Source organism: Suillus plorans (genome assembly GCF_016647745.1).
Source record: "Suillus plorans strain S12 chromosome Unknown HD556scaffold_22, whole genome shotgun sequence".
NCBI classification, from domain to species: domain Eukaryota; kingdom Fungi; phylum Basidiomycota; class Agaricomycetes; order Boletales; family Suillaceae; genus Suillus; species Suillus plorans.
This window is the reverse complement of record NW_024537406.1, coordinates 576581-594066: the sequence shown is the minus strand read 5'-3', so window position 1 is coordinate 594066 and position 17486 is coordinate 576581. Positions and strand designations below refer to the sequence as shown.

Here is a 17486-nt window from a genome sequence, read left to right as displayed (position 1 = left end):
AATCGACTGAATTTAAAGAAGCGGATATGGGACGGAGCTCGATTGAACGAGGTAGATTCCCGACTCCCACGGTAGTGGAGGAGGGTTTTGTCTGCAACAATCGTGCCGTTCTCTACCAAATCGTGCGTGGGAAAGTAAGTCCTCCCGTGGGAAACTGAGAGACCAAGCAGCAGATACAAAAAAAAATGGTTCCGGCATAGCGAACTCGACCCATGATGCAGGCAAGCAAGGTCAAATTCGGCATTAATGTCGAACCCTAATTTACAACTAACTGACGGGAAAACAGGAAATGGAAAGAGCCAGTGGAGTCGGGAACTGGCGCGTCAGCGGCGCTACGATGGATATCTCGACGACACATTTGTATTTTCATGCAACGTGTAAACATTCAATTTTGTAATTTGCATTGACAGGATCCGAATCTATATTTCCCACAATACAGACGGATGTGAAAACGTATAGTGTCGCTTACATAATTCAGAAACGCTCACTGAAATTACATGACTTGATACAAAATTAAGTAATGTGCTGATGCAGCTACAGTACCTCTAGTGTCTTGATGTTCATTAAGTAGCTAATGTCTTTAACCTGTGCAATGATATCATCATTCGATGCGATCCTCTTATATTCTCCTTCACGCTGTCGCGCTAGCAAAAACGCACCAAAGGGCTGTCCAAGGTGAATAATCAACCGCAACGCTCGCGAGTCGCAATCTGAATTACAGCGGTTTGCATAAGTAATGGCGCAGCCCTGTGTGAGAATTTCAGTACTTATCAAGATAATGGACTTAGAAAATTCAGCTCGATTTTGGCTTGATTTGACTTGTTGACAAGTTGTTGTGCGATCGCCGATCCATTGCTCAGTGCTCAGTATTCGGTGTTCCATGTCATGCATCATGGGCACACGCAAAATTCAGTACAAGAGTGCCGAGTTCATTGACAGCTCTGATGATGATGATACCATTGAACTCATGTGCCATCCTTCGCATGAAGTCAGCCCGGACATCCTCGTTACGTTCCTTGGCAACTTTGCGAAGCTTTTTGAGTGAGATACCGGCACGACAAAGTTCACGATGAATTGTTGTGTAGTGGAGTGATATGAAGCGGTTTCGTTGCACGAGGCCAACTAGTTCGTCGAGAAACCAATCGGGACGATGCGCAATGAGCTCCGTAAGGTATGCAACATCTTCAAGGTTCAAAGCCCTCGGCCGGCCGATGTATTCACTACATAGCTTGACGACGTCACCCGTTTCACGATAGAGCTTGCAGATTCGAAGGAAGGTCCGTCTCGAAAAACCAACACAATCAAGTATTTCGCGAGTGGTGAGAATTCCCCGCTCGTGAAGGCGGATGGCAGCGAGCTTGAGGTCAGGTGAAATCTTTCTATTATCCATAGTTGTGTTCTAGACTTGATGTGTTTGCCTGTGTTACTACTCCGTCACTCGAAATTTTCCAAGTCTTTCAAGAGTTGTTATATGTTGTGACTTATGTGGTTGCGCCATTAGTTATGCAAACTGCTGTAATCAGCCCAGTTTGTGCAGCGGGTGGATCGTACAACGAAGATTCGGGGATAGGCCAGTTGTCCACGCTCTGCGTATCGTCCGCAGTGTCATGCAGCCCGAGGAGATGGCGACTCCACGGACGAACGAGCAATATCGTCTGCCAGGTGGGCAGCGGCCTTGCCGGTGAGAAAGGGGCGAACTTGTCTTCTGTGGTGACGTGCAAGTTGTGAAGCCCGTCTGACTTGAGTTCATACGTATATATATCCTGGTCATGAGCTGGCCTCCGCTTGACTTCTGTGACCGGGAATACGATGCAAGGCAAATGCAACCGGCGGTGCGCGAAACGGGGAGCGCTCAGGGAGTCAAGTGTCTGGTATAATTTCGAAGCCGACTGTAGAGCCACAACACCTCGCAGCGAGGAGACCAATGATTGAATCTCATCTTCAGATAGAGATGACAGCTTACATGGTGGAGCTTCGTATGAAGTGATGTCGGCTGGTAGACAGCTATTGAATTCAGATGACTTTCCGACCCAGTCCAGGGCAGTAATATCGCCAGACTGAGCTATGATTTCTTGTAGGAGCCGCCCGAGCGCGTTCTGCTTCTTCTCACCATAATCAACACGTAGGCGGACACCAAAGATGCTAGATAATGAGTATGCAATGTCTTCTTGGAATGTGGTAACACGTGTCGACGCCCACTGAAGTTTCTCTCGGGCATCTCTCATCCCGGGACGGAAGGCTGCAACGGCTCGTCGATCTATCCCTGTCGCATCCTCCAACTCCTGCATGATCGCAACAGAATCCTTGTGGTTGGGAGTGCGATCGCCGAGATAAGGAGTCCAATCCTGCTGGTAAAATAGAATGGCATTGGGGGCAAGGAATTCTTGAACTGTCCATCCACGTGTGTTCCAAGCACTCTTTGCCAGTGCGCCAGGCTTTGACGAAGATGGAACATCCGAGAGGTATACGACTGTGAGCCTGGAGTGATGATACCAGACAAACATGGAGTTGACCGATTCTTGAAGCTCAACACTGTTGCTCTTGTCAATACAGCATGTATCGCTCCATGCCCAGCGACACCCGAAATCACGGACAGTTTGGCAGAAGGACTGCAACTTCTTGATGCCGCCAACTGGATTTAAGTTATAGATGTCCTTGCCCTGGATATCCTGCAGCAGCGGCTCGTTGCCTTCCCACCTGTGCGATAGCATGACATATTGGAAGTATGTCGTCACCACTTCTTTGACGTGCTTCATCTGGATATCCCGATGCGCGATTGTTGATGATACAAGCTCCTTATACTCTATGCTCGTTTTGAAGGTGAGTATCTGCGTCTCTCGATCGCATAAGAGACCGCTGGTAGTGTCGATTACACGCAGCGGAGCATTGTCAAGTTTAGCATCGATGATCTTTCGAATAACACGATCTACTTGGGATGGACTGAGATACTGCTGGCGTAACTCTGCAGCAATAGTCAACGTATGTCGACGTACGAGCTCTCTAAGGCTTACTTCGTGTCTCATTGTCGGGAGCGTTATCTAATTTTGAGAGCATGACTTCGAATGCCTGCATCGCTTCATCGTAGCGTTGTGCACCATGAAGCGCTGCATACTTCAAACTGTATCCGACATAAGATAAAGAGTTGAGTTCGGTGACCTAGGTGTTACCATGATAAGTATAGGTTAAGAACGATAAATGCGATCGCACCTTCTGCGCATCAAGAAGTGCTTCCGTCCATAGCATCTTTCCCAATTTTGCCTTACTGCGCTTTACAAAGATGGCATAAGATGCAGAATTCAAGTCAATCACTGCCGAGTAGAGGTCAATAGCCCTATCATAGTCGCTTGCAGCGAGGGCAGTATCTCCGTTGGTAAGAAAGAGGGTGCTGTATTCTTGCTTGAAAGCTGAGTGAAATGCGGGTGAGGACTATAACCTCCGGTGATAACACTGAAGACTTGCCAGTGGACCAGTCAAGGCAGCTGGCTTTTGTTGTTTCGTCGACGTTGTCCATCATAAATTTGTGTGATTCGAGTGCTTCATCAACTCTGCCTGCGTAAAAGAAAGCCTGGCACTGTTTCTGGTAGGCAATAAGCCACAACGATTTGAGATTCCAGCCAAAGAGCTGGACAAGTGACTCAGTTATGAAAAGAATGTCGGATCTGTATTCACGTACCACTACCAAGTCCTCGTACATAAAATGAATGGGTGAACTCCATAAGAGAGCGCTGGAGTTGAGAACGGCAGTGAAATGGTCAGCGGCTTCTTCGTGACGTGCGCCATCCAAGGCCTTGATTCCGAGTTGAAGACGCATATATGCCTAACATGTGAGTCGAGTTGCAAAGATTAGTGTTGGTGACCTACGGATGATACTTACTTGCACGACGCAACATGCGAGAGTGTCGGCATTTGGACAGCCAGCAGCGAGTTCTTTAAGGAGCAGGTTTGCTTCGTCATGTTGGTCTGCATTGAAGAGGGCAATGGCCTGAAATACACGATGAAGCAGAAAGTATGAGGAGGTAAATGTAACATACTTTGATCAAGAGCAGGAAATGGAGGATTTGTGAATCCTGGTCCGTGTACATTGATGCAACATCAAATGCTGCCCTCGCATCCGGGACGCGACCTTCTCCGCAGAGGGCAATACCCTTGGAGATGTAGCCTGTTAATGAGGGCTGGATGCTGATGGACTATGTCACCGTCGAGTTAGCCTTTTATGTAAAGGGGGGGGGGGCATGATCAGTGCGTATAACTCACCTTGATTGCATCCTGAAGGGCACGGTCCCAGTTATGTTGTCGAGCCATCACGAATGAGCGATGGGCGTAGGAAGTATGGTTGTTGGCGTCAGTGTTGATATCTTGCGTGAGCAGTTCTTCAGCGGTAGACAGGTGCCCATCTATGCATGCATCACGGGCTGTTGTGATGGCTAGGATCTGTACGAAACATGCTCAAATTACGGTATATCAGTCAAAGACGGAAACATGCCTTCGGATTGATACCCTGAGGTACTGCCCACTCCGAGACCATCCAATCGCCACCTCCACTGGGGATGCGACTACCGTCCACCGAGAAAGTGATGCAACTCGTGAAGGATGCGTGCTTGAAGGTAGCAACGCTTCGTCGATCAGAGAGCCGCCAAAGACGAACATGATTGTCATGAGATGCGGATGCGACGAGTATGCCAGCAGGATTGACGGCAATGGCATTGATTTGGCTAGAATGGCCCATCCAGGGATCACCGACCTGCTGCCAGGTTGTTGTATCCCATTCGCGTATGGTAGGATCAGAACTACCGCCACCCGTGAGGAGGCGTGTGCGCATCGGGTGTCCATGCGAGTGATAAGTTGGATTTTGTGTGAGCCTTGAAGGATGTGATACGTTCTCTCGTGCCTGGATTATAAATGTGGATAATGTCTTTTGCTGCGATGGCAAGAAGTTCTCCGGACGGCGAATACCGTACACAGCGGACTTCACTACCACTATTTCCTTCCAACTGCCAGGTTTGGGTGTTCCACAGCTTCATCATCCCGTCACATGAACCAGTGGCCAGCGCTGATCCACCGGGAGAAAAATCTAGCGAGGAGATCCAGTCGGAGTGGGCTTCGATCATTTGGGTGAGTGACTCGCCAGTTTCTCCGTGCCAGACAACGACCTCTCCGTTAAAATCACCGCTTGCTATCAATCGCCCATCTCGTGATACTGCCAATCCCCACACCTCACTGTGATGCCCCTCCATCTTCTTCAACACAACACCTGTATTCAAGTCCCACAGACGAAGCGTCTTATCGTACGATCCCGTAACCATCCGTTGTCCATCGGGGAACACCGCGACTGCCCTTATGCCATCTCCATGGCCTTTAAACTTTCGCAGAGGTGTAGTGATTTCAATGAGCTTCGACATATTGCCGGAGGTTGATGGGGTCGGGCGCGGTCGAGGTGGACTTTGGAGGGATCAAGGATATTTTTGAGATGCCTGTATTGTGCATTTTATGCTGCCTGCCTTATTTTCATAGACGCATAGGACACCCATCAGTGAACCTATGAATTCTCGGCATTGTAGCTGTGTCAATTGAGACAGATCTAGTAATTCTGCAACCGGCACTGTGTTGCTATGTGTTTTATATAACTTTCGCACTACTAGATTTACGCAACACTGATCAACTATTTGGTTTGACCGCTGGTTAGTAATACTCAGTAAACGGTATCTTCTTGAATGAGCGCAAAGGCTTTTTCAGAGCGAGCCTTGATCGAGCACTTAAAGGGCTTGGGGTGGCTGCGAGTGCGAATGTTCAGGGCACTGTGGTCATATTAAGATATGCGACATACCTGATCGACCCGGATGAGGGGTCAATTTCAGGGGTGATTTCAACGCCATTCTCAACAACCTTGGAAACGTCAAACACCGCAAGTGACATCGCGGCGCATATCCAGATGGATGCATCAGCGAGATGCAGACCTGTGCAGTCAAAAGCAACCAAGGTCAGAAAACTGTCTTGTCAGTCAGCGCCCTGTCAGTTGCGCATACCTGGGCAGAGCCTGTGGAACAGAACCTTAGCATTTCACTTAGAAATATAACAGCGACTTAATCCTTACCGTCTACCAAAACCGAAGCATGCCCTGCGAGGATCTGCCTCAGGCTCATTTCCATCCTTGGCCAAAAAGCGCTCAGGATTGAATTCCGAGGGGTTGGTATATGTCTGCGGATCATTGAGCATGAACCTGTCACAATTCAAAGAGTTAATATATTGGATACACAATGAGGAAGGTACAAACCATATATTAGGGAGTATCAAAGAACCTTTTGGAATGTAATACCCATCGTGGATGTTGTCCTCAGTGACGCTGTGTTCAACTGACATCGCGCACTGTGGGTCAAGTCAGATTGCGATAAACGAGATACACACACCAATAGGTACGACGGCATTCCAGCGGAGAATCTCCTTGGTAAGCGCCTCGACGTAGGGGAGGAAGGCGCGATCAGCGAAGGAGGGAAGACGATTAGGACCAACGACAGCATCAATTTCAGCCTGAGCCTTCTTCTGCACATCAGGGAAAAGTGTCATAGCCAGGAAAAATGAGTAGTTCGCAGAAACAGTCTGAGCAAACAAGCGTTAGCTTAAAAACATGATAGTTTCAACCGCACGAACCGTGTCGGAACCACCGCTGAATAGAGATCCAGCAGACCACTTCACAACGTATTCCTCTTCCGCAGTCAAAGTACGGTCCTTGAACAGATCTGAGACAAAAGATTTCGGGGCAATGCCAGCAGCCTGTAGATTTCGATCAATAGGGCGTAGCGGGAAAACTAAAAATCTTAGTTACTATCTGATCTTTTGCAAAAATGTAGGGTGTAGCAGCCGCCTCTTCGGTGATCTCACGGCACTCACGGGCTAGGCGTTTGAAGCCAGCACCAGGGAACCACTCCGGGACCTTTGCCACTAGAACATAATCAGGCTATTGAGAGAACGTCGAAATGTTATGTTCTCACAGAATGGCAGGAAGTCGACCATAAATTCACCAAAGGGGCCGTACCGACAGAATTGTTCTAAAGCGCGTTTTACAATGTTAACGAGAGGATCATCATGCTCCTTGACTTCATAACCATAACAAAGGCGCAGAACGATAGCGCTAGCGGTGCTATAAAAATTCAAAGATCAAGCCAACAGTAGTACTACAAAATACATACTGTCGAATGTGTGCTTGCAGTTGGTCGGGTTTCGCTAGTACACGCTTCAGGAATCGGTGGGCCTCCATCTCCTCGACGGGGTGGTAGTCAACCAAGGCAGCACGATTGCCAAAGATGTGGTGGCAATTCTTGCGGAACAGGCGAAAGCGTTCGCCGTAACGGAGATAACCCATAGTTTGCGAATAGCCCATCAGTTCGCCACTCATAGGAACGACCATACGGTCAGAGTATATAGAGCTCTTCTTGTCCAGCATTTCCTCCGCACTTTTGACGGAGTTCAGCACGACGATGTGCATACCCAGAATACTGATATGCGAAATATCACCTGCGCACAAGGACATTAAAATGCAAGATTTTGGAAAAACGGGAAGGTTTTACCATACTTCCTGCCCCATTCAGTGAAGGTGAGCCAGGGCTTGACATGAGGCATGTCTCGAAGGTTCCCAACTAGAGGCAGGCCCCGAGGACCAGGGGGATATGGTGCAGGATTCTTCTTGGTGAATATCTGCTTCACCAGATACACTCCGGCGCTAGCAAGACAAAGGTACTGCAAAGTAAGAACGGTGAGTGTCGACATGGATGGCTATTAGCAGAAGATGAGCAAGAGATGAGCAAGGGCGGCGTGGTCATTAAGCAAGGAATGCCAAGTGAAGCGCCCGGGTTGAACCTCAAAACCGGAGGAACATCTTATATATGTATCACTCGGATTGGTACGGGAACCGCGACTGTACTTTGGCAACATGATGAGCGATTTGTTATTAACGCATTAGGTCAGACAAGATCCTGCTGGCACGATATCCCCAATACGAAAACTTTGTGTTTCTTGATGTTTCGAAGCACCATTCATGTCATGCGTGATTAACGCAAGAGGGTTCTGACACGTCGCTGGTTCAATAGATCTTGTCGCTTAAATTCAAGTTAGTATATCAATATCCAATGATGGCATGACGTTACATAATTGGCTCGTGATCAGCTTAGGCTGCATCAGCCTCTAACTCCATGTATCCATATGCAATGTAGCACCGAGGGGTATCTAGGATACTGTTGCGTGGAAATGTCATCAACGGTCCTGCCCATGCAAGGAAATTCCACCCACCAGTGGCATCGCCTCCATTGACGAATACCCACTTGCCTTCGCCGTATGCTAATAATTATGATGCTCAGGTCAAACACCGATGAGAACAAGAGCATTCTCATCAACACCCGTCCTCGGGTCGATGCCTGCACCATCTTTTCATGCGGGAAAAATATGGGCGTGAAACTCTGCAGATCATCAGAGGGAATCTTCGTAATCAGCGAGATGTGGTCGTCGAGTTCAACATCGTGCTCGCATTTCTCTAATTGCCAGTGAGTTCCACTTTTCTATGATAGAACCTCATCGTATGTGGAGCGAGAAACTTCTGGAGGGTCCGCGCCCTCATGAACCATTCATCCATGATGAAGTCAGACGGCGTCGGTAACTGATGGAGATAGGCAATGGAAAAATGCGCGTTGCGGTACCATCTGAACATTGCGCAGATAGCTTCTTCCATTTCTGAAGCTATCCATTTTGTCAATGCAACGTGTCCGGCCATGCAAATAGACAGTCATATACAAACATCTTTTCCCACAACCTTCGTAAGACATCATGCGGCCTTGTAATAGCTTCACGATGCCTCTGATCGCAAGTTCGCCCATAAATGGTTGCTTGATGACGCAACACCAGCGCAAACATTGCGACCCTGGATATTTCTTCAAGAATGCCGTGTTAAACACCCGAGAAGGATAGACACACGTGTCGGCGGAGACGAGGTATACGCGGACAACGGTGCAATGTAGTATAAGCGACGGATCTAGTACTTCAAGTCTGCGTAGTTCCTTCATGATACAAAGGTGTGAAAGGATGCTTGATCACATAACCCGGGGGTGCTGTTGTTGCAAATAAAACGAAATAGGCGGTCCGGTTTGTTGGCAACGCGGACGACGAACTCGTGCGCGCAGCCATAGACCAGCGATTGAGATTGAAATGTAACGGGCTGAGCTGTGATACGTATCACAAGACGGAGGTGAACACTCCAGCGAGTAGTACTTGCAAGAGACGGCTGGAAGTGATATCACGCAATTAATCCTGGAGTGTGAGGTCAAGTGCTTACAAGCCGCTATCCTTTGTCACCAGAAATGTGCTAGACAAATTATGACTGAGACGTGGTTGGTATATTTATGAAAAAAACCGATTAGCGCAGAAGTGGCCCACGCCATCTTCCCAGTGCCCACCAGTTGAAGTGGTGCACTGAGCCAAAGTTTCAAATTTCAGGCTGTAAACAAGCTGAGCCTGGAATGGTACGAGGAGTTTATACTTAGCAATATGCAACACAAAAACCTCGGATTTCATCCAAACTGTATTGACAGGGACTGGCAGAGCTAGAGCATTGGGAGTGCTCGTCACGGTCGGAAGGGATCACCAATGTAATTGTCGTTCAACGAACGATTTCAATTTGTTTGCTGACTAATACACTAGTTACGTACGTAAGCTTAACGGCCAAAATCGGAGTAGCAAAAAAGGAGGGCTGCCGCATCTTGTCCGTATTCTGCTTTGCACGCGGCGTAAGTCAGCTGTGAGTGCTTAATTTGAACGTTCTTATGTCTCCTGAAGTTTCTTGCTGCTGCTTCTGGCCAGCACATACATTGCCGGTGCACCGCGACTGTCCGTCGCTCGTGCAAGTTTGCATCAGTGGCTGCGGACCACGCCTCTAAGCTCTTGTCCAACGTTGGTGCAAGAAGGGAGACAAGGATGAACACTTCTCGAGTAATCTGGATGAAATCTATTTTTGGTATCTGAAATAGTTTCCAGGGAGAAAGCAAATCAATGTCGTGTTGCATCGTATCACAGCCGCTGAAACCGAACGCTCCCCGCCTCCGCTCTCCCAAGGAAAACGTTCCAGCAACACTCCTGAGACAGTCCGGTTGAAGCTGAAATGATCCGGATGTCTCGCGACAACAAAGTCCCTTACATATCGTATCCTGGCACTCTAGGCTACTGCGTGAATGGCCCGTATGACCGGTTTCAACTTTCCAGATTGGATTGCTCATCGAGCGCCGTAACGGCATCTATAAGGAAGGGCCGTCTTGTCAGAGTCTTCCTTCTACTTCTATGCATAGAGAAGATCATCATCACTAATCTGGTGCCATTGACGCGGCCTGTAAAGTTTCTTAGATAGTAAGTACACAATGATCGCTTTCTGATGTTCCTGGTTGCTGCGCTCCGCCACCCATTGAAACATGATTGCATCATCATTTGTACGCTGCGATCGTCGCGCGCACTTGTCATCAATGTACGTGCACTCATCATATCGTCCACTGAGCTTGCGAGCTTAGGGCTAAACCCTTCATGCATTCATGTGCAACACTCAGGTACACCCCGTTATCCGCTAAAAATCTATTATAGGATAACTACTTGCCACGTAGAAGCACGAACCAAACTGTAAAGTCACGAGCCGCCGCGCAGGGAATTGCTCGTGGAAGATGTCAGCACCACTGGCGTCACGTGAAGCTCATACACGATCGGTCCAAAGTTGTCGCAGGACCCCTCAGGCTATTCATCAAGCTATCACGCTAGATACAGTCACATTCCAAAGTCACATCATATTGCAGCAATGTTTCGTTCTGACACAGATCTACTAGAATCGTTGACCGCTGAACTCTCTCAGCAGCTGAAGGATTATGAAGATAAAGCCTTGCTCGAGATGATACGGCCGAACCTTGCGTCTCAATTTGTGCAGCATGCTCCCGAGTTGACCAAATTCCATGAGGCCATCACGCAGAACGATTCGATGGATGATAGGGAACTCCTACGCATCTTCCGAGAATTTATTCCCACCACAAACTATGAACCTTACCGGCCGTTCATAGCAAAGTTTTTTGCGACCCCTTGCAAGGAGGCCGACGTTGAGAACATGTTCGCCCCAGGACTTCCATACTTCTTTGCTATGTCCAGTATGACATCTGGCAAATCAGTAAAGACATTTCCAAGGTATCGGCCTCCCTCGCACTTGCTGCAAAACCCTCTTTATCTGGCGCTTCCCCCGTCAGAGGGAACCACCTTATCACCAGCTTCCATGAGATATTCGCAAATCTTAAAAATAGATTGCGAAGACGGTCAATCCAAGCAGGTGACAGTCTGCTCGTTGAGCATCGGTTTTCTGCGAATGGCAATGAACTGGGACGCCGAGCATGACAACGAGAGGCTCGACTTATGGCGTAAGCCCTTCGCGCCACTGTCGCTCGTGCATGCTGATTTCCAGCCAATTTTCAGTGCCGGGATAAACAGATCCATATGCGATCTCCTTGGTTAAGAGCTATCGGGCGTTCTTCGTTTTGAATGCTTTGTTTGCTCTGGCAGACCGTCGGGTGACGACCATCCGGTTCTTCTTCGCCAACGTATTCGTCATTTTTCTGCAGTATATAGAGGATGAGTGGTCTCTACTCATCGACTGCATCGAGAAGGGCATCATCCCGGATGTGGAAAATCTAGGGCCTTTGCGAGCACCTTTGGAGGTCGTATTTTTCTTATTTTTTACATTCCACTCGGCTGACAAGGTCTCTCAGAAACTGTTCAAGCCAAATCCTGTTCGTGCTGCCGAACTTCGGGAAATTGGGCCTCCTGGTATCCAGGGTTGGGCAGTCCGCGTGTGGCCTCATTTGGAAAGATTCCTCGGGATTACTGGAGGTCCGGCTGCTACAGCCGTTTCCAAGGCATGTCGAACGTTGAAGGTTTATAACCCACCGGACAGCTAACCGCACACAAGCTTACTCACGTCCTCGGCCCTTCCATCCACACGCAGGCTACTGGTTATGGTAGCTCAGAGGGTAGCATGGCCCTACCATACCACAAGACCAATCCTAACACCGACTACAAGCTAATGTTTGTGGATGTGTTGACCGAGTTTCTGGATGTGCATTCCAACGAATCTTCGGAGCGTGTACTGTCCATTGTAAGAACCATTCACCGCGTCCCACCTTTGTCTATACTCATCCCTGTCGTAGCATGAACTCGTAGCTGGAGGGCATTACGAGCCCGTCTTGACGACTCGCAATGGCTTGTGGAGATATCGCATTGGTGATGTCGTCACCGTTAAAGGCTTCGCTCCAGATGACGGATTGCCCGTTATCAGTTACCTTCATAGGCGAGAGTGAGTTGCCGCGTCATCGGTTTCAGGAGCTGAGCTAATCTCGCCCAACTTGGAAGAGGTGGAATTGTAATGGCATTCGGAACGACGTGCACCGAGTCCCAATTGACGACCGCGATCGTCTCTGCCGCTAATCGGTGGATCGGCCAAATCATAGATTTCACAATTGTAGGCGACGACCGAGACACTCCTATCACTTATGGGTATTTGGTAGAAATTGGAGGAGAAATAGGTCCGTGCTTACCTTGGGGCTCTTTCACACCATGGGACTGAGCATTGCCGCTTGCAGGAAAGGACGCGAGAATGGCGATACAGCAAACTTTTGAAGACCTCATGGCGGCAAACGACGAGTTTCGGACCGCCTTCTGGCAAGGCCGAGCGAGAAAGCCGACCATTCGTCTCTTGGAGAAAGGCACCTTTGCAGAATATCGCCAACAGAAGTGTAACAAGACGAACGTCTCGATATCGCAAGTGAAGGTTCCTGTCGTCCTATCCGACCCTACATTTAGGGAATGGTTCCTGCAACAAGTTGTAATTGAGCTGTAACAGAGTCTGGTCTAAATTTGTCTGTTCCTCGCACAGATGTGTATCGAGCCGATTTACCCTTAAGTCGTTCTATCGGACGTCTAGGCATTAACATGGGCTATTTTCAATGACAGCTACTTCAACAAAATACTAGAGATACGGAAAGTGAACCCCTGGAAGAGACTAAGATGTTGGTACCGGAGCAGTGTTTGGGTCGACCCGGCCGGTAAATAAACAGAAGAAAGTCAATGCGGCTACGAGCCTACGACAGAGAAAACCACGTACACTGAGATACAGAACAGTCATCTCATGACTGTTCTATATCACAGTATTGTGGACTTTAGCCTGTAGGTAATTTTTTTTGTTGATGAGTAGTAGTGTTTGCTTTATACTAGTAGCGGTCGGTCATCGGGTCACGGATGTGGAATGTTCACCTTTACCGACAACTTGCGACCCCGTTCTTCCGGATCTATGTTCGGTGTTCCGTATTCCGTCGGATCCTGGTATGATAACGATATGATGCCTGATCTAGATACGGTGATAATCAAAAGCACAGCAACACTAATATGCAGGAGGCCGAGATTCTGGGCTTTACATAGATAATATCGGGAGCTACTCATCTTTCTGACGGAAAAGTATCATACCACAATAGGAGGAACTATATAGTCGTTTTCCAGGCGTAAAACTTCGGGCCAACTTAGGAAAGACCCCAGGACATCAAACTCATCGGGACGGTATCAAAGGAGTTTGTGGTCTCCACCTCCGGGCCGTGACTACATAATATTGCAGGGCATGATTCCGATAAACAATATTTAGCACCTCGGTTCTCCAAAGATAGTGTGAACTCGGAAGGTGAAAGTGATGCATTCTGCTTCAGTTCGACCTACTTACAAAAGGCTCGCCGAGTATTAGACGCCGCAGCAGATGAGACAAACCCTGGTGTTTTAGGACTTGTACACGAAGAGTATCTGAGTTCGATCAGGAGTGTATCGTGCAAATTCAAATCACAGATGGATGGGACAGACCACACTCGGTTTTTTTTTCATTCTTGTTATCATTGAGTTCGTGTGGTATGCAGCTTCATGGAATATTGGCAGGCTCCTGAGAAGCAGAACAGGGTCGGCGACTGTGGTACTTGGGTAGCTAAGAGAAATCAGGTAAAATGAGCCTGGGCCATAAAAATTCCAAGTCTGCAATCTATGCAGCGAGTGCTACGATTTCAGTCTCTACATACTCCCTCTACAAGATTGGGTCTGGTGATCAAAGTTTGGGATCCCTTACAGCTCAATCCTTACTCTCTCCAGGAACCATTCCCTAAACTTTTGGTCGGATAGGACGACGGGAACCTTCACCTGCGATATCGAGATGTTTGTTTTGTCGCATTTCTCCCTGCGATATTCTGTAAAGGTGCCTTTCTTCAAGAGACGAATGGTCGGCTTTCTCGCTCGTCCTTGCCAGAAGGCGGTCCGAAACTCGTCGTTTGCCGCCATGAGGTCTTCAAAAGTTTGCTGTATCGCCATTCTCGCATCCTTTCCTGCAAACACACTCAGTCCCGTCGTGTGAAATAGCTCCAAGGTAAGCACGAACCTATTTCCCCTCCAATTTCTACCAAATACCCATAAGTGATAGGAGTGTCTCGGTCGTCCCCTACAATGGTGAAATCCATGATTTGGCCGATCCACCGATTAGCGGCAGAGACGATCGCGTTCGTCAATTGGGACTCGGTGCACGTAGTTCCGAATGCCATCACAATTCCACCCCTTCCAAGCCGGGCGAAGTTAGCTCAGCTCCTGAAACCGATGACGCGGCAACTCACTCTCGCCTATGAAGGTAACTGATAACGGGCAATCCGTCTTCTGGAGCGAAGCCTTTAACGATGACGACATCACCCATGCGATATCTCCACAAGCCATTGCGAGTCGTCAAGACGGGCTCGTAATGCCCTCCAGCTACGAGTTCATGCTACGACAGGGATGAGTATAGACAATGGTGAGACGTGGTGAGTAGTTCTTACAATGGACAGTACATGCTCTGAGGGTTCGTTGGAATGCACATCCAGAAATTCGGTGACCACATCCACCAACACCACCTTGTAGTCAGTGTTAGGGTCGCCTTTGTGGTATGTTATGGCGACGCCGCCCTCTGAGCTACCATAACCAGGAGACTGGGTGAAGACAGAAGGTCCGAGGGCATGAGTAATCTAGTATCAATAATCAGTTGAGCAGTAGACCTTCAACACTTGACATGCCTTGGGAACGGAGGCAGCAGCAGGCCCTCCGGTGATACCAATAAACCTTGTCAAGTCAGGCCACACGCGGACTGCCCAACCCTGGATACCAGGAGGTCCGATTTCCCGAAGTTCGGCAGCACGATCAGAATTTGGCTTAAACAGTTTCTGAGAGACCTTGTCAGCCGAGTGGAATGTAACAAATGAGAAAAATACGACCTCCAAGGGTGCTCGCAAATGGCCTAGGTTTTCGACATCAGGGATGATGCCCTTCTCGATGCAGTCGATGAGTAGAGACCACTCATCCTCTATATACTGCAGAAAAATGACGAATACGTTGGCGAAGAAGAACCGGATGGTCGTCACCCCACGGTCTGTTAGTGCAAACAGAGCATTCAAAACGAAGAATGCCCGATAGCTCTTAACCGAGGAGATCGCATATGGATCTGTTTGTCCCGGCACTGAAAATTGGCTGGAAATCAGTGTTCACGAGCGACAAATGGGCGAAGGGCTTACGCCATAAGTCGAGCCTCTCGTTGTCATGCTCGACGTCCCAGTTCATTGCCATTCGCAGAAAACCGATGCTCAACGAGCAGACTGTTACCTGCTTGGACTGACCGTCTTCGCAATCTATTGTTAAGATTCGCGAATACTTCAGAGAAGACGGTGATAAGGTGGTTCCCTCTGACGGGGGAAGCGCTAGATAAAGAGGGTGTTGCAACAGGTGCGAGGGAGGCAGATATTTTAGAAACGTCTTCACTGATTTGCCGGATGTCATGCTAGACATGGCGAGGAAGTAGGGAAGTCCTGGGGCGAACATGTTCTTGACATCAGCCTCCTTGCAAGGGGTCGCAAAAAACTTTGCTATGAACGGCCGGTAAGGTTCGTAGTTTGTAGTAGGGACAAATTCTCGGAAGATACGTAGGAATTCCCTGTCATCCATCGAATCGTTCTGCGCGATGGCCTCACGGAATTTGGCCAACTCAGGAGCTTCCTGCGCAAACTGAGACGCAGAATTCGGCCGTATAAACTCGAGCAAAGCTCGATCTACGCGATCCTTCAACTGCTGAGATAGTTCAGCGGGCAAGGAGTCTAGGAGATCTGTTTCAGGACGAGACATTGTTACGTTCTGATGTAGAGTTGGAATGCATCTTTATATAGTGGTTGACTCGTAGCCTGTGGTAGGCGTCTCAAGCTGGTCGGACGCAAGCCTGCCGTGCTGCTGACATCTTTCAGCGATCATAGGTTTGCAGCAGATGACGAGATGTACCTAGGCATGTACATGTGAGGGCTCAGCCCTTGGCTCGCAAGCTCAGGGAATCATAATGAAGGCACAGATGATGGTAGTCGCGCGCGATGATCGCGCATATCAGGCATAACACCACGCGTATATCTGATAAGCTTTGGAGACCGACGGCACCGAATGTAGATGATATGATATATCTACTCTAGGCATATTTGAAGGTGGGCCGCTCTTCTTTATAAATGCTGTACACTGTACATGCATGGCTGTAAGAGTTCAATGAGTGATCAAATTTGGAAGCTGCAACCAATTTCAAAAAGCATTCGGACAAACACAAATGGATATGTTCCCTGCAGAGTACCAGAGAAGTGTGGCCGCAACCTGCCGACTCGAAGGCAACTGTAGTCATGTTAGTTCCAGCAGAATTGGCCAAAAGCTTAACGCCATAATCTGCAATGCTATCAAAGGATGAGGCGCAGTAAGGTGAGAACTGGCCAAAAACAGTAGCATTGGTTCTAGCGCAGACGGAACTTCAGCAGACAAAAAACGTTTGAAATTAAGCGCTCACGCATCAATATACTACAATGCCGCCATCTGGCCCGAGTGAATCCCAGAATCCCGAACATGTACAAGCTATCAGTTATCGGTGATCGCGGGTCCTCCGGGTATTGAGCTGTAGGGCCCGGTTTGTCCTAAACATCTTCTTCGAGCGCCTGTTTCACCAGTGCACTGGTGAAAAGCTTTCGCCGGATTCAGACTGGCGCTGTCACGGAGGTGATATAGTCGTCAAGTGCAGGATCCGGTATCTTTTGTGTAGCAGTCTAGCATGCGAGTAGCATTCGTAGGTCTCGGAACTGTTGACGTTAGTCAAATCCAAGGACAAATGTGTTTGAGTTCTGCATAACATAGCGCTTTTGAAAGTCTGCCTATGACGATAATACCATGTCTAAGGTAGTACAAACTGCCCCTTAGATCTAGATATTGAGACTATCGTTGTTGATGTTAGCCAAATCTAAGGACGAGTCAAAGGTGACCGTTATAATGTCTGTGGAGTATGATGCCTTGAAGGTTGCTTGAAGGTCTGCCTATGAGAATAATACCATATCTCCAGACAATCTTATTGACTCGGGTCAAAAGGCACC

The 17486-nt window shown here is 48.4% G+C and overlaps 6 protein-coding genes across 6 annotated transcripts; 1 reads left to right on the top strand and 5 right to left on the bottom strand.

Moving 5' to 3' along the window:
• Nucleotides 1–486: 486 nt before the first annotated feature.
• HD556DRAFT_1365530 (uncharacterized protein) lies at nucleotides 487–1841 on the bottom strand. Its single transcript, XM_041302769.1, has 2 exons — nucleotides 768–1841; nucleotides 487–710 (listed from the first exon to the last, which is right to left on the bottom strand). The coding sequence occupies exon 1, from the start codon at nucleotides 1388–1390 to the stop codon at nucleotides 884–886; it is 507 nt and encodes a 168-aa protein (XP_041161348.1). The 5' UTR covers nucleotides 1391–1841; the 3' UTR covers nucleotides 487–710; nucleotides 768–883.
• On the bottom strand, nucleotides 1188–4993 carry HD556DRAFT_388554 (uncharacterized protein). Its single transcript, XM_041310461.1, has 9 exons — nucleotides 4484–4993; nucleotides 4255–4431; nucleotides 4032–4187; nucleotides 3875–3982; nucleotides 3674–3817; nucleotides 3460–3622; nucleotides 3208–3404; nucleotides 3012–3156; nucleotides 1188–2962 (listed from the first exon to the last, which is right to left on the bottom strand). Exons 1-9 carry the CDS (start codon nucleotides 4817–4819, stop codon nucleotides 1482–1484), a joined length of 2907 nt encoding a protein of 968 aa, XP_041161347.1. The 5' UTR covers nucleotides 4820–4993; the 3' UTR covers nucleotides 1188–1481.
• A 551-nt stretch (nucleotides 4994–5544) lies between these two features.
• HD556DRAFT_388527 (cytochrome P450) lies at nucleotides 5545–7855 on the bottom strand. Its single transcript, XM_041310460.1, has 11 exons — nucleotides 7563–7855; nucleotides 7185–7509; nucleotides 6987–7135; nucleotides 6821–6936; nucleotides 6646–6768; nucleotides 6405–6594; nucleotides 6272–6350; nucleotides 6092–6217; nucleotides 6024–6034; nucleotides 5825–5954; nucleotides 5545–5771 (listed from the first exon to the last, which is right to left on the bottom strand). Exons 1-11 carry the CDS (start codon nucleotides 7759–7761, stop codon nucleotides 5690–5692), a joined length of 1530 nt encoding a protein of 509 aa, XP_041161346.1. The 5' UTR covers nucleotides 7762–7855; the 3' UTR covers nucleotides 5545–5689.
• A 483-nt stretch (nucleotides 7856–8338) lies between these two features.
• On the bottom strand, nucleotides 8339–9214 carry HD556DRAFT_388679 (uncharacterized protein). Its single transcript, XM_041310462.1, has 3 exons — nucleotides 8783–9214; nucleotides 8516–8724; nucleotides 8339–8447 (listed from the first exon to the last, which is right to left on the bottom strand). Exons 1-2 carry the CDS (start codon nucleotides 9045–9047, stop codon nucleotides 8522–8524), a joined length of 468 nt encoding a protein of 155 aa, XP_041161345.1. The 5' UTR covers nucleotides 9048–9214; the 3' UTR covers nucleotides 8339–8447; nucleotides 8516–8521.
• A 1602-nt stretch (nucleotides 9215–10816) lies between these two features.
• On the top strand, nucleotides 10817–12895 carry HD556DRAFT_1235478 (GH3 auxin-responsive promoter; the record flags this gene model as incomplete). The annotated part of the gene is made up of 7 exons (XM_041297751.1): nucleotides 10817–11420; nucleotides 11491–11717; nucleotides 11769–11906; nucleotides 11954–12154; nucleotides 12207–12352; nucleotides 12409–12581; nucleotides 12639–12895. 7 exons carry the CDS (start codon nucleotides 10817–10819, stop codon nucleotides 12893–12895), a joined length of 1746 nt encoding a protein of 581 aa, XP_041161344.1.
• A 1148-nt stretch (nucleotides 12896–14043) lies between these two features.
• On the bottom strand, nucleotides 14044–16409 carry HD556DRAFT_388454 (GH3 auxin-responsive promoter). Its single transcript, XM_041310459.1, has 8 exons — nucleotides 16372–16409; nucleotides 15618–16323; nucleotides 15321–15562; nucleotides 15123–15269; nucleotides 14889–15074; nucleotides 14691–14836; nucleotides 14462–14634; nucleotides 14044–14408 (listed from the first exon to the last, which is right to left on the bottom strand). The coding sequence occupies exons 2-8, from the start codon at nucleotides 16219–16221 to the stop codon at nucleotides 14152–14154; spliced, it is 1755 nt and encodes a 584-aa protein (XP_041161343.1). The 5' UTR covers nucleotides 16222–16323; nucleotides 16372–16409; the 3' UTR covers nucleotides 14044–14151.
• Nucleotides 16410–17486: the final 1077 nt, after the last annotated feature.

What these genes read in the sequence shown, in the direction of transcription:
- HD556DRAFT_388554 (XM_041310461.1), bottom strand. Translation starts at nt 4,819, where the DNA reads ATGCGCACACGCCTCCTCACGGGTGGCGGTAGTTCTGATCCTACCATA. An exon ending in TCGCATGTTGCGTCGTGCAA is followed by an intron (nt 3,818 to 3,874) that starts GTAAGTATCATC and finishes CTCACATGTTAG; the next exon opens with GCATATATGCGTCTTCAACT. An exon ending in TCCCGACAATGAGACACGAA is followed by an intron (nt 2,963 to 3,011) that starts GTAAGCCTTAGA and finishes CTATTGCTGCAG; the next exon opens with AGTTACGCCAGCAGTATCTC.
- HD556DRAFT_388679 (XM_041310462.1), bottom strand. Translation starts at nt 9,047, where the DNA reads ATGAAGGAACTACGCAGACTTGAAGTACTAGATCCGTCGCTTATACTA. An exon ending in CGAAGGTTGTGGGAAAAGAT is followed by an intron (nt 8,725 to 8,782) that starts GTTTGTATATGA and finishes CAAAATGGATAG; the next exon opens with CTTCAGAAATGGAAGAAGCT.
- HD556DRAFT_388454 (XM_041310459.1), bottom strand. Translation starts at nt 16,221, where the DNA reads ATGTCTCGTCCTGAAACAGATCTCCTAGACTCCTTGCCCGCTGAACTA. An exon ending in CGAGAGGCTCGACTTATGGC is followed by an intron (nt 15,563 to 15,617) that starts GTAAGCCCTTCG and finishes GCCAATTTTCAG; the next exon opens with TGCCGGGACAAACAGATCCA. An exon ending in AGAAATTGGAGGGGAAATAG is followed by an intron (nt 14,409 to 14,461) that starts GTTCGTGCTTAC and finishes GTGTGTTTGCAG; the next exon opens with GAAAGGATGCGAGAATGGCG.
- HD556DRAFT_1365530 (XM_041302769.1), bottom strand. Translation starts at nt 1,390, where the DNA reads ATGGATAATAGAAAGATTTCACCTGACCTCAAGCTCGCTGCCATCCGC.
- HD556DRAFT_388527 (XM_041310460.1), bottom strand. Translation starts at nt 7,761, where the DNA reads ATGTCGACACTCACCGTTCTTACTTTGCAGTACCTTTGTCTTGCTAGC. An exon ending in TGAATGGGGCAGGAAGTATG is followed by an intron (nt 7,510 to 7,562) that starts GTAAAACCTTCC and finishes CCTTGTGCGCAG; the next exon opens with GTGATATTTCGCATATCAGT. An exon ending in TCAGCGGTGGTTCCGACACG is followed by an intron (nt 6,595 to 6,645) that starts GTTCGTGCGGTT and finishes TTGTTTGCTCAG; the next exon opens with ACTGTTTCTGCGAACTACTC.